At 34.6% G+C, this 13,026-nt stretch overlaps 1 protein-coding gene across 2 annotated transcripts in view; it reads right to left on the bottom strand.

Moving 5' to 3' along the window:
• Positions 1 to 13,026, bottom strand: part of KIAA1328 (KIAA1328 ortholog) — a 217,750-nt gene that overhangs the window by 184,877 nt on the left and 19,847 nt on the right. For both annotated transcript variants that reach the window (XM_012725764.1, XM_012725765.1), the window contains exon 5: positions 4,568 to 4,683. In XM_012725764.1, coding sequence (XP_012581218.1) covers positions 4,568 to 4,683 — 116 coding nt within the window. The remainder of the gene's footprint in view (positions 1 to 4,567; positions 4,684 to 13,026) is intronic.

Genomic DNA, 13,026 nt, shown 5'->3' with positions numbered 1-13,026 from the left:
AAAAAAAAAAAAAAAGAAACAAACCACCAAAACTTCAGTGAAGGCATAGAAATGAGAGAAATGAGCATCAGGGGCTACTCATTTCATCCCTCTTCCTTATAAGTAGTAGTGATAACAAGACTTGCTATCCTTTATCAGTGCCTTCTAAGTATGCAAAACTGCAAGGCTCTTTACACACATATAGCATCTATCAAATTTCAACAGGTCTGCAAAGAAGGCATTATTAGCTTTTCATATATTATAGATGAAAAAGGAGACTCAGAGAAGTGGAGTAGCTATCCCAAGGTCAGACAGCGCGCTGGTGCTGAAACAGGATTTGACTTTAGTTCATTGTGTTCTCCTCACTGTCACTTCCCTTGCATACCAGCTAAAATAGTGAAGTCAGCAAACATTAGGCTTTACTTTCCTTCTGCAGATCTGATGCCACTATGATCTGAGGCATATGTTCTGGAAATACAATTAGTTCACATAAAATTAACTTCTGAGTCTTAGACTATGACATGCTAACATGACTATGAAATATTTCTATTGGACACATTTTACTCTAAGTTTCAGATTTCTCTCTCCTTTCATACTCATTTAACTAATCAAAAATACCCTCTCTGGTGACACAATGGATTAAGATGCACCACTGCAAGAGGTGACCCACATGGCCCAGCAGACATCTCCTGACCCGTCCACTGTTACCCTCAGCAGTGTGTGTCAGTCCATTTGCCTGTTCTGCTCCCCATTCTGTGGGGATTCTGGTGAATCCTCTCACCACCCCTGTACCTCTGGCCTGTAGCCTGGTTCTGTATGCATAAATAAATAAGTCTTAAAAATAAATACACTAAGTTCACCAGGCTGCTTGACTTTGTAAAAGGCATGTTCATTAACATAGATAAGATCTCAGAATATTATTCAAAGATTGAAAATTATCAAAAATTTTAATTTGGTAATAAATTCTGTTTATATGAGAACAAATTGTTCAAAACCCTGATCTAAAGGCAAACATGTACAACAGTTTTTCTCTTTTTTATAAAGGGGCTGTAAGAAAATTGATCAGTAAGTTATTAGAATTTTTTTTTTAAAGATTTATTTATTTGTGCATATAAAACTGGGGCCAGAGACTCAGGAGTGGCGAAAGACTTCACCGCAGACAGGGCGGGGAGCAGAACAGGCAGATCAACAAAGTACACTGCTGAGGGGAGCACGGGAGGGTCAGGAGAGGTCTGCCACGCCATGTGGTCACCTCCGGGGCAGGCGGGAATCGAACTCATGCAGAAGTGGTCTCAGCTTCTTAGTGCAGTGCTTTAACCCGCTGCGCCACCAGGGAGGGCCAAGTTATTAGAATTTTAAAAACAAATCCTTCATAAATTTAATGACACATCTTTAAAATGCTAAAAATCAGAATTTATACATTTCTTCATATAGAAACAGACTTTAAAATGAACTGAATTATCCAATCATTCATATGTGGTAGGTATATGTATCTGTGATTAAAATCTTTTGTTTTAAATTATAATCTTATGCTTCTGATTATTGGGCTTTGTATGTTGTAAAATTATCCATATTAAAGTTTGACAGGTTTATGCAGGTAAAGGAAGTTTGTACCCATTCAATCTACTTTGAATAAAAAAAAATCACAGGTCACTTTCTCCCTTTGACAAGTTCCATAAGTACCATTGTTCTTTTGGTGATTCAAAAATACTAAACCAATTTATTGATTAAACCACTTTAGTTAACTGATAAAGGTCTAACATTTACCTCAATCTTCATTCACACCAATAATAAATGCTCCAGTCAAATCTTTTCACACAACAATAAAAAGGACTATTATGCTACATGTCTGACATTATTTCCTTTTCTTTTTTGACTTTTTAGATAGTGAAGGGTTAGTAAACCTCTTCTGTAGAGATAGTAAATTTCTTCGACTGCCCAGGCTAAACTATCTTTGTTGCAACCATTCAACTAGGAGCTACGGTAGAAAAGAAGCCATACACATAAATTAAAGAGTGTGGCTGGAGTTAGCAGGCATCCTACTGAATTTGGTCCATGACACTAATTTGCCAACCTTGAACTAAATCATGTGGAAAACAGGGAAAATGTTATCACTACAACCACCTGGGGTACCCTAATAGCTTGCCTAACAGAAGAAACCTCTCATAGTCATGCTGAATTTAGGCAACACTATATTCAATTCAATAATATGTACAATTCATCTGGACCCAAAGAATGCTAAATAAATAGTTCACCGCTTTTCCAGATAGTCGTCATTTTCGTTAAAACAGACCACACCAGAAAATAAGCTCCACTTTAACTGTGGCCAGGCTTTTAAATTTACCTCCCTCTCTCATCTATTTCCCCAACTCATCTCAATTCCCCTAGACATAATACAAGCAGGTCTTCAAATAATGTCATTTTCTTGCTCAATGATGTGCCCCTATTTCTCTATAACATTAATAAGGAAAAAGAATCCTAGCCCATGGTGAACAAAACCACTTTTCTAGCACTTGCTTTTGTTATGCCTCTTTCAGGTAAAGTCACAATTCCAAGAACCTGTGGATGATGTTAAATGAGAACTTACCATACTTATTTTTTTTTTTGTCCCAGGCAGATCAAGATATGACCACTTCCTACCAACACTAAAAAACAATTTCTAGTTCCCCTACTTCTGCTAGCATACACAGTGAAAGCTTGCTTTACCAGGCTTTCTGGCAGCTTAGAATGGCTATGCAATAAAGTTTTGACAATGAACATCTTATGAAATCTGCTGGGGCTAGGGATGCCTTGAGAAAGATTTTGTGTCTTTTTTTTTAAAGACTTATTTATTTATGGATACAGAACTGGGTTACAGGCCAGAGGTGCAGGGACAGTGAGAGGATTCACCAGAGACAGAGTGGGGAACAGAACAGGCAGACTGATGAAGTATAATGCTAAGGGGAGCAGTGGGCAACCAAAGAGAAGTCTGCTGCACCATGTGGGTCACTTCCCTGGCTGGGGATGGAACTTGTCAAGGGGCTGCAGCTAGCTTTGTAGTGATGTGCTTTAACCTGTTGCACTACCAGGGCAGGCTCACATTTTGTTTCTTTTTAAAAAGAAGAGTGAGCTACTGGCAGGAACTCTTCTTCCCCTTTCTTCCTGTCTTTGTCAAATGTGATTACTAGGACTGGAACAACCATTTTGCACCCTACATTTCTCTAACCACTAACAAAAGTTAAGCAAATTGTAAAGATGTAAGCACCAAAAACCTTAAGCTACTGAACCACTGCCAGATGTCACTTATTCCCAGAGCTCTTGGTATGTGAGAAAAGCAGATCTTCTAAAGTGAATCTGTGACCAATAAAAGCATTCCAAGCCTAGCCTTTTTTTGTAAGTGCTAGAATCCCAACTCACTAATTCTTGTGAGAAGTAAAAATGAAAACTGGAGGAACAAGTTTGTTGCAAATTTGGACTAAATAGCACTACTTCAATACAGAGAGAAAAGTAGTAGGGGAAAAAGAAACACAAAAGAGGGTCTAACCTGAAAGTAAACCACCTAGGGCAATAAAGGCAAACAGGGTAATGAAAAGGAAATTCCCAAGGCTATTCAAATGCTAAAAAGATACAGAAAAACAAATTGAAAAATCACTTCTTTAGAATGGTGGGGCCATGGATCTTATGAATGTTCTATTCAGCAAATCAAGTCGAGGCATTCTAATTATATTAATTTCCAATAAAGTACTTTCACTGTTTCAAAAACAGAAATATAGAAATTGTTTTTTATAGTTATATTATTGTGTTTTCTTTTGAGCAAACTTATCTTTATGCTCCTACTTCCATGGTATTCACTACTGAAAATGTAGTTTTTTTTGATACTTGAACAATATTTGATATTATTTAACAATCAAGTTAATGCTGCTAGGGGCAAGACAGACAATTCCTTTAAGGCATTCACATGCTAGGTTAGCTGGCAGAAACATCACCCTCCCAGTCACTTCTATACCACTGCAAAAAAAGCACCCAAGGTAAGTACTTCTACACATTTAAAAGAAATGTGAGAAATAAGCTAATTTTAACTTCCTATCCCTTATAGAAATCTCTGTTTCTTTCTCTCTCTTAAATGCACATGCATGCATACGCATACACACACACACACACACCCTAATTCTAAGCTCAGTAGTATTCTCCATGAAAACAGCTTAGTGGTTTTAAGCTGCAGTGAACACTTATCAATTACAACAGGTACAAATCCCTATTTTTTTTTTCTTTTTGTAATTGTCAAAACTTTAGAAATACCAAAGAGGTTGGAGCCTCAATTCTAGTAGTGGAACTGAGTTTAATAGTTTCAACACTACATTTTAATGCCCAAGTTTCTTTGTCTCTTTTAGTTGACAAATAGTGCTCCACAACAGCACCAGAGCAGCTGTGTGGCCGTCTGACGCCCAGGGAGCAGCAGCACATGCGCAAAGTGTGCTGACTGCCTACAAGTGGCAGTCCAGGCAGATGGAGCCCCACTATAAATTAGAATGATTATTTCTGGAGTTTACATTTGCTTAATGAAAAAGTCAAGCTTTCTGACCAGTAAGAAGATTTTCAAAAAGGATATCTTCCCTTTCTTTGATGATCAGTTCATTCTGTTCTTCCAACTGCCTGATCTTCTTCTCAAATGATTCCTGCTCAGCTTTGAGTCTTTCTTCTGTCACTTCCTTTTCCTCACTTACTCTGGAAGAAGCACAAAAATGAAAAAGAAAATGCCTATGAGAATAAAATATGTGCCCACAGTAAGTTTACCAAAACTAAGATTTATCCAGAGGTATGCTGAAATTCAGTGATACCCTGAATTTCAACGTTAAATTAACCTTTTATAAGACAAATGTCACACCTTTGTAATAAAATATGTATGTACCTTCTACATTAGGAATACTTCCAATCACCAGAAGTATCTTTACAAAGTCCTATACAAGTCACCATTGTAATCCAGGACAGAAAAATTAAAAATCAGAATTTTATATGAGGTGTCATTTTTTTCATTATCACACAATTGATTAATTTACATCATTTTCATACTTTAAAAAAAAGAGATTTACTTATTTATGCATATAAACTGGGGTTCAGGCTAGAGGTGCAGGGGTCGTGAGAGGATTCACCAGTGACAGAGAGGGGAGCAGAACAGGCCGACTGACAAAGTACACTGCTGAGCGGAGCAGCGGACAGGTCAGGAAAGGTCTGCCACACCATGTGGGGATTGAACTGATTCAGCTGAAGTGGCTTGAGCTTCTTAGTGCTGTTCTTTAACCCGCTGCACCACCAAGGAGGGCCCCATTTTCAGACTTTTAAATTCTGTAGGTATAATAAATAACGTTATCTCTCACAAATATTTCATTATGTATGGTAGGTGGGAAGTTTTATCCTCTTTTTTCCTGATACTGATATCCTATTCTACTTAGGAGCAGATAAGTAACTGAACTGGAACAGAAAGATGACATTAACATAATATAATGTTTGTGAAACATTTACTCCTAGTCCAAAAACATTATAAAGTTAACAATGACCAAAAATATTTGTATCTTTAATGTTTAACTATACAAAGTATCCCAAATCGATCATATCAAAAAGGGGTGATTTTGGCAGGAGCCTAAAAGCTTTTAAAAAAGCCCAAATTAAACATTAAAACTTATTTTAAAATGAGAACCCTTATATTCTTATTGTAACAGGGTGGTCCCCAGGAAAAGGGTAAGTTCCAGGTTCCCTGCCCCACCCAGAAGGAGGGTGGAGCAGAACAGAGAAGAGAAGGAATCTGAGGGGGAAGAAGGAAGCAGGATGAAGAGAGAGTCAGAAGGAAACCTGAGGAAGCCATATAGAGCAGCAAGCATGTGAAGAAGAAACCATGCTTGTTTCTTGGCCCTGGATTGGTTGAAAACAGATGTGGATGAGAGACGCGTGGGGAGGTTGATTATAGTTATATTGATTTTGATTTTGCTCTTTTCCTCCCATACTTCTCTGGCCATTTCTGACCCTTTTCTATGGGTCCCAGCCAGAAGGTGCTTTAGTCTTGTGGCAGCTTTCAGGCCTAGCTTTGGGCCAATCCCTTTTGGGTTGACTTTGCCCACAAGGGGATGGGAAACTTCAGATATTTGATTTAGAAATTATTTGTCTTTTGTGTTGTATACACACTATATTAAAGTTCCTTTTAATTAAAGTTTTATATGCTTTGTCTTGATGCGGCACATGGCAGAACCTACTTAGAGCAGGTAGGTTTGGGGGTTCAGTGGTACCCCTCTCTCCCTGCCCTGTAACATTACTGCATGTACAGAAAAGTTAGCCCTGCATTTCTCTATTACTCATGCTTATTTGTCTAATGAGAGCATAATATATTTATCTTACAAGGTCACAGAGAGATAATGTATGTAAGTGAAATCCATAGTAAAAGCAAATCATTTGTCTTGAGCTCTTAAATTTACTTCTTCCCAGAGATATTTCTGGGTAACATTAACATCAATAGTCTTTTCTTTGTTGCTAGTCTTTTAGTAGACATATTAAAATCAATGCGATAACAGAATGAAAATTAGAATCGCTAACATCCAAAAGTCAACTGCAAATTAAAATAATTTCAGTCAAAGAGTATAACACACAGTAGTGTTCTTCTTGCTCATATGCTCATAATAACAGCTCCTATTTTTACATTTGTGATAAATCTAGACCCTAAGTGGGCATTAGGCCCTTCTTTTTAAGAGATTAATCTCATAAAATGTGACACAATCACAAGGAATCCCAACAACTAAACAAAGAACAAATATATACATATGAAGAGGATTCAGACTTGGCATCAGGTTATAGCTAGCCTTGCTTGTCACCTCTGCAAAGTCTTCCCTTTTTCTTGTCATTACTTTCAAGCAAACATACACTAATATCTTTCATGGTAATTCCCCACAATCTTTGAGTTTTTGAAAATTATCAAACACTTGAACTATTAATTGTTTATACCATTTAAACTGCTCTTCTTTGTTCTATCAACCAGTTTCTGAAATATCTTTACCAAAAACTGTTCCTAACCAAATAAATTCCCAATGTGTAAATCTAACTGTGTATACTTGGGAGCTTTGACAAACTCTGCTTATTTGTCTAGTCATCATCTCTCTTACTTATAAAGAAAAGGTAGGCTAGACAAATTTTAAAACTCTTTAGCTCTAGTTCTAAAATTTTCACTATACTGTAAATATAATGACACTATGTTATACATATATATCCTTTATAAATATGGGGAGTATTTGTAAATAAGTAAGAAGCTTTTGGGTATCCAAAAGGAACCCAAGCTCTCTGTAGTTCCAATCACATTCATAAAAATCATACACACACATACACCCTCATGTGTGCGTGCACACACACACACACACACACACACATACATAAGGAATAACCCAAAGAATTGCTTCTTTAACAAATAATGCTTCAGGGTGATCATAAAAATGGTAAAAATAACAAATAATGCTTCAGGGTGATCATAAAAATGGTAAAAAAGTAGGCCGCTAAATTTACCCTAGTTATAAATTAAATACAAACTATCTCCAGAGCCTGCCAAGGTTAGAACATACAGCTATACCTCAATAACTACCTCTGTTGGAATTGAAGGTTCATAAAAACCCCAGGGATAATTAAAAGCAAATCAGAATCTACCATGATATGTCCCCCAAACTTAAATTGTTCTATACAGAAAAAAAATCACTCTTCTAAATCTAGTTTGTGGAGTATGTCTGAAAAATCTGTTGCTACATTATTTAAATAGGGTTAAAAAAAATCCTTTCTGTTATGCCGCCATGATTAGACTACCCTTTAGCCATTATTATACTCTAGAAGGCTATAAAATTAACAAGCTGTGTTAAGCACAAAGGGCAACACTTCTTCTATAGGCAGATCTGAAGACATGCATGGCTTCTTTGTGGACTATTAGCATAGATAATATGAGCAAGTATATTAATACAGCCGTTAAATGCAGAGGACCTCCAATAAAACCACATCAAGATTTGATATTCTCTCTAAAATCTATCCTCTTGTTTAATTTACATTCAATAATATTTCCCATAAGGCATATGTATGAGAAAAGATCTGATATCATGATCTACATTTTTCATTAAAGCATTCTCAGTCCACAAAGCAACATAAAAACACCTAATTCTGTCTCATTTAGAATATAACAAATTAACAGAATGAGAATCTAAATAGAGGAAATATTTGACAAAAAAGATTAAAATGTTGCATAAGAGGATCTTTCCAGTGTTGGCTTGCTAAAAGGAGGACAATAACTTGTTTTGAACATAAAAAATTACCAATGTCAGCATTTATTTAATGCCTCAGAACATTTCCTAAAAACTTCCACTGAATATAATCTTTGTAACAAGAGAATTCGAATTCTCAAACATGGATGGTCAGACTAAAAATTGTGGAGAAAGAATCGAATATTTTCAAGCCTTATATTTTACACATCCCCATACATTTTGTATGTTTTTCCATAAAACAATCATTTTTGTTTTAATATGAGTTTCCTCAAACCCATCTATTGTAATTTTTTTTATTTAAAGATTTATTTGTGCATACAAAGCTGGGGTACAGGCCAGAGGTGCGGGGGCAGTGAGAGGCTTCACCAGAGACAGAGTGGGGAGCAGAACAGGCAGATCGACGAAGTACATTGCTGAGGGGAGCAGCGGGCGGGTCAGGAGAGGTCTGCCACGCCATGTGGTCACCTCCGGGGCAGGCGGGAATCGAACTCATGCAGAAGTGGCTTTAGATTCTCAGTGCAGTGCTTTAACCCAGTGCAGTGCTTTAAAAATTGTAAATTTTTAAGTAAAATTAAGACTATTAAGAGACATTTGATTTTGCATGCTCTTTTTCTTCTAGGCACTACAGGAATAGGTATGTTTATACTAGTGTGAAAGACAAGTGAAAGTAGGAAAGCTTCTATTCCAAAGAACTATAAATTAAAGTTCACCCACTAGTAAATGAGGTAAGTTTCTTCCTCCTTTTACTATATCATGTTTGGAAACTGGGTCTGCTTGTTGCATTTTATGTTAACAACTTTCAGATTTAGAAGATTAAAGATCATGTTTCATAGAATATCTAGCAAACAGAAAGGAACATATTATTTTCAAGTAAATGGCTGGTTAAAAAATAGGTCTTCCATCATTACAAATATTTTAATGAAATCATTCTAAGGCCCTCTTTACAAATGTCAACATTTGGTTAAAACTGCCTAAAGCAAAAGTCTAAAGGAAGTATATCACCTAAAGAAACACAGGTGCTCTAAGAAATCATACACAGTGATCTGTCAAAAAGGCTTGAAGAACTACCAGAGTAGCATTTAATGAATGTCACAAAAATTCTCAACTAAATACCAGCAAACTAAATCCAGGAACATTAAAAAAAAAAAAAAGAAAAAAAAAAGAAAAAAACAAAACAACTATGTATCACTGGGATTTGTCCCAGGAAAGAAAAGTTGGCTTAATACTCAAAAATCAATTAGTATAACATACTACACATCAATAAAATAAAGGACAAAAACCACATGAGCTAAGTAGATGCAAAAAAAGTATGTGAAAAAGATTCAGCAATGATTCATGATTTAAAAAAAAAAAATTCCAGTAAACCTGGAAAAGATCATCTATGAAAAACCTACACTGAATATAATTTTTAATGTTAAAACACAGAATGCTTTTTCCCTATGAGCATGCATAAGCCAAGTATATCTGTTCTCTGTACCTCAATTCAATATTCTATGGAGGCTACAATTAAATTGATAATACAGGAGAAATAAAGATAAGGTACTTAGATTCTAAACAAAAAGTGAAATCATCTCCTTCATCTGACATGTTTTTCTATATAGAAAATCTGAAATACATTTAAAAAAATCTATTAAAACTAATAAAAGAGTACATACAGCAAGTTATAAGATACATGACCAACATACAAAAATCATATTCTAGCAATGAACAGATCCCCCCAAAATTAATGGAAGAAATCCATTTACAACTGCATCAAGAAAAATAAAATACAAGGGATAAATTCAACAGAAGCAATATTTATGTAGTGGAAACTACAAAATACTGTTGAAAGAGATAAAAGACTTTAATGAATATAAATATATTCCATTTTCACAAGGCAATAGTTAAGATGGTAGTAGTTCCTCCAGCACAGAGATTCAAATCAATCTCTATCAAAAATCTCAGCTGGTTTATTAGCAGAAATTGAAAAGCTGATTTAATACTAAAATTTATATTGAAATGAAAGAAACACAGAATAACAAAATATTCTTGAAAAAGGAGAAAAAGGTGTAATACTCACACACCTCCCAATTTCTAAATAAAGTTCCTACAATTAAGAGTATTGTACTGTCATATGACTAGATGTATATAGATCAAAGGAACATAAACAAACATTCACATTTACAGTAAATCAAATTTTCTACCAAGGCACCAAGAAAACCAAAGGGAAAGAATAGTTTTTAACAAATAGTGCTGGGAAGACTTGCTATTAATACATACACAGTATAGAGTTGGGACCTTACTTCATACCAACCGCAAAATTAACTCTAAATGAATAAAAACCGAAACATAAGAGCTAATACTATAAACTTCTGGAGAAAACATAGGCATAGATCTTGACCTTGGACTAAGCAACAGTTTCTTAAATATGATACCAAAAACACAAGTAACATGAGAAAAACAGAAAGATTAAGACTTCCTCAAAATTAAAAATACCTGTACTTTATGTGACACCATCAAGAAAGTGAAAAAGAGTGCAAGAGTGGAATAAAATTTTGGCAAATAATATAGATTAAAATTTTATATATAAATATAAAACTTTTACAAATAATATAAAGGACTTAGACACTGAGTATATAAAGAAATTTGAGAACTCAATTCAGCAGCACATATTCTAAAATTGGAACAACGCAGAGAAGATTAGCATGGCCCTTGAGTGATGACAATAAGCATATTTGTGAATGTTCCATATTTCAAAAAAATATAATAAATAAAAAGATGAATGGTTCAATTTAAAAGGATCTGAATAGTTCTTCAAAGAAAATACAAAAATTTACAAAATACCTATAAAGATGTTAATATCATTAGGTGAACACAAATCGAAATCACAATTAGACACCACTTCAAACCCAACTGAATGGTATAATAAAAAAGATGGATAATAACAAATGTTGGGAGAGTTGTTTAAAAATTGAAGTCATCCACAAAAACGCTGATTGAAAAAGATACCTGTACCCCCATGTTTATTGCTGCTTTATTTACAACTGGAAAAACATAGCAGCAGCCCAAATGCCCAAAAGTAGATGACTGGATTAAAAAGATGTGGTACATATATACAATGGAATATTACTCAGCAACCAAAAAAGAGAAACACATGTCTTTTGCAGCAACTTGGATGGAGCTGGAAAAGATCATGCTTAGTGAGATAAGCCAGAAAGAGAAAGAAAAATACCAGATGGTTTCACTCCTAGCAGGAGTATAATGGACCAGGTGAGAAAATAACAAAAATAATGAACAATTATATACCAGAGACATTTTGCGGGGGTGGAGTGGGGAATGGGATCAAAAACAGGGGGGAGGGAGGGAAATGCACAGGACTATGGTGATGGCACACGGGTGACTTGGTGATGGGAAACCTGCGGGGATTACAATTGAGATGGAAAAAAAAAATGTACAAAATGATGTAAAAATAAACTTTTGTAAAATAAATTAAAAAAAATTGAAGTCATCATAGATTGTAATAGATTGTGAGAATGTAAAATGGCACAGACATTCTAGAAAAAATATGTTTTAAGTTCTTTAAAACTTTAAACATAAAGTTCACTTAGGACCCTGCAATTAGATTATATCTTTAAGAGAAATGAAAGCACATGTCCACATAAAAAGTTAGACAAAACTGAAGAAAAATTTAAACATTCATAGCTGTATTAATCATAATACCTAAAAAGTAGAAACAACCCAAATGTGCATCAACGGAAAACATATCTATTCATACAATGGACAATTATTTGATAATAAATAGAAATGAAGTACTAACAAATGTTCTTTAATGCTAAAATAAAGAAACTAGCTTTAAATGACCACATATTACAACTCAATTTATATAAAATTTTCAACTCACACAACCAGCTGATGCCAACTCCTGCCTCTCTGGGTTTATGAAAACCTGAGGGATTGAAAAAGTAAAATATTTCCTCTCCTCACTATACCAGTAGTCAAAATTTCTTTTTTCTGTTTTTATAATATTGATATCATTGCTACTATTTCTTCCAATTTCCTAATACGTAATTGATGTAGAACATTAGAAAAGTGTAAGGTGTACAATGTACTGATTTGATATAAAATGCAAAATGATTACCACCATAATATTAGCTTTCACTTCCATCCCTTCACAAATAGCCATTTCTTTTTTGTTGTAAGAATTGAATTTTTGTTGTAAGAATTGAATTCCTTAGAAGCATTCAAGTACATAATACAGTGTTACTGGCAATAATGGCCAAATGATACATTAGAGCAAACTTGTTAAATCTTTTAACTGGAAGCGTGTACCTTTTGAACAATATCTCATTACTTTTTATTATTAATAAAGAATATATTCAGAATATATTAAAAACATATTTAGAATAGGCACATAAACTCAAACATAAAGTAAAGTACTGCTTATCTAGGGCTAAGAAGGTTGGTGGAAATTTAGGAATGATTGCTAATGGTTTTAATTTCTCTGTAATGAAAAGTGTACTAAAATTGATTGTGGTGCTAAATACACATTCTGTAAATATGCAATAACCCAAAACATTGTACTGTGTGCTATATTTCTACCAAGGAATGGCTTTTTTCCCTTTAAGTCTAGCCAGTTAAAGACACTTGGTGAAATAAGAAATCTGTGATGAAGGGTGGAATATATGATCTCTATAATTAAAATAGTAGTTAAGACATCAAAAAATGAAAATAACAAAATTAAATTTCAATATAGGAAGATTAGATATAGAGAAAATTGATGAAAAGATAATATTGCTTTCAAAACCCTATAATA

This window comes from Condylura cristata, unplaced genomic scaffold (genome assembly GCF_000260355.1).
Source record: "Condylura cristata isolate star-nosed mole 26May11 unplaced genomic scaffold, ConCri1.0 scaffold00016, whole genome shotgun sequence".
Taxonomy (NCBI): domain Eukaryota; kingdom Metazoa; phylum Chordata; class Mammalia; order Eulipotyphla; family Talpidae; genus Condylura; species Condylura cristata.
Note: the sequence above shows the minus strand (reverse complement) of the source record. Positions and strands in the feature narration are given on the sequence as shown.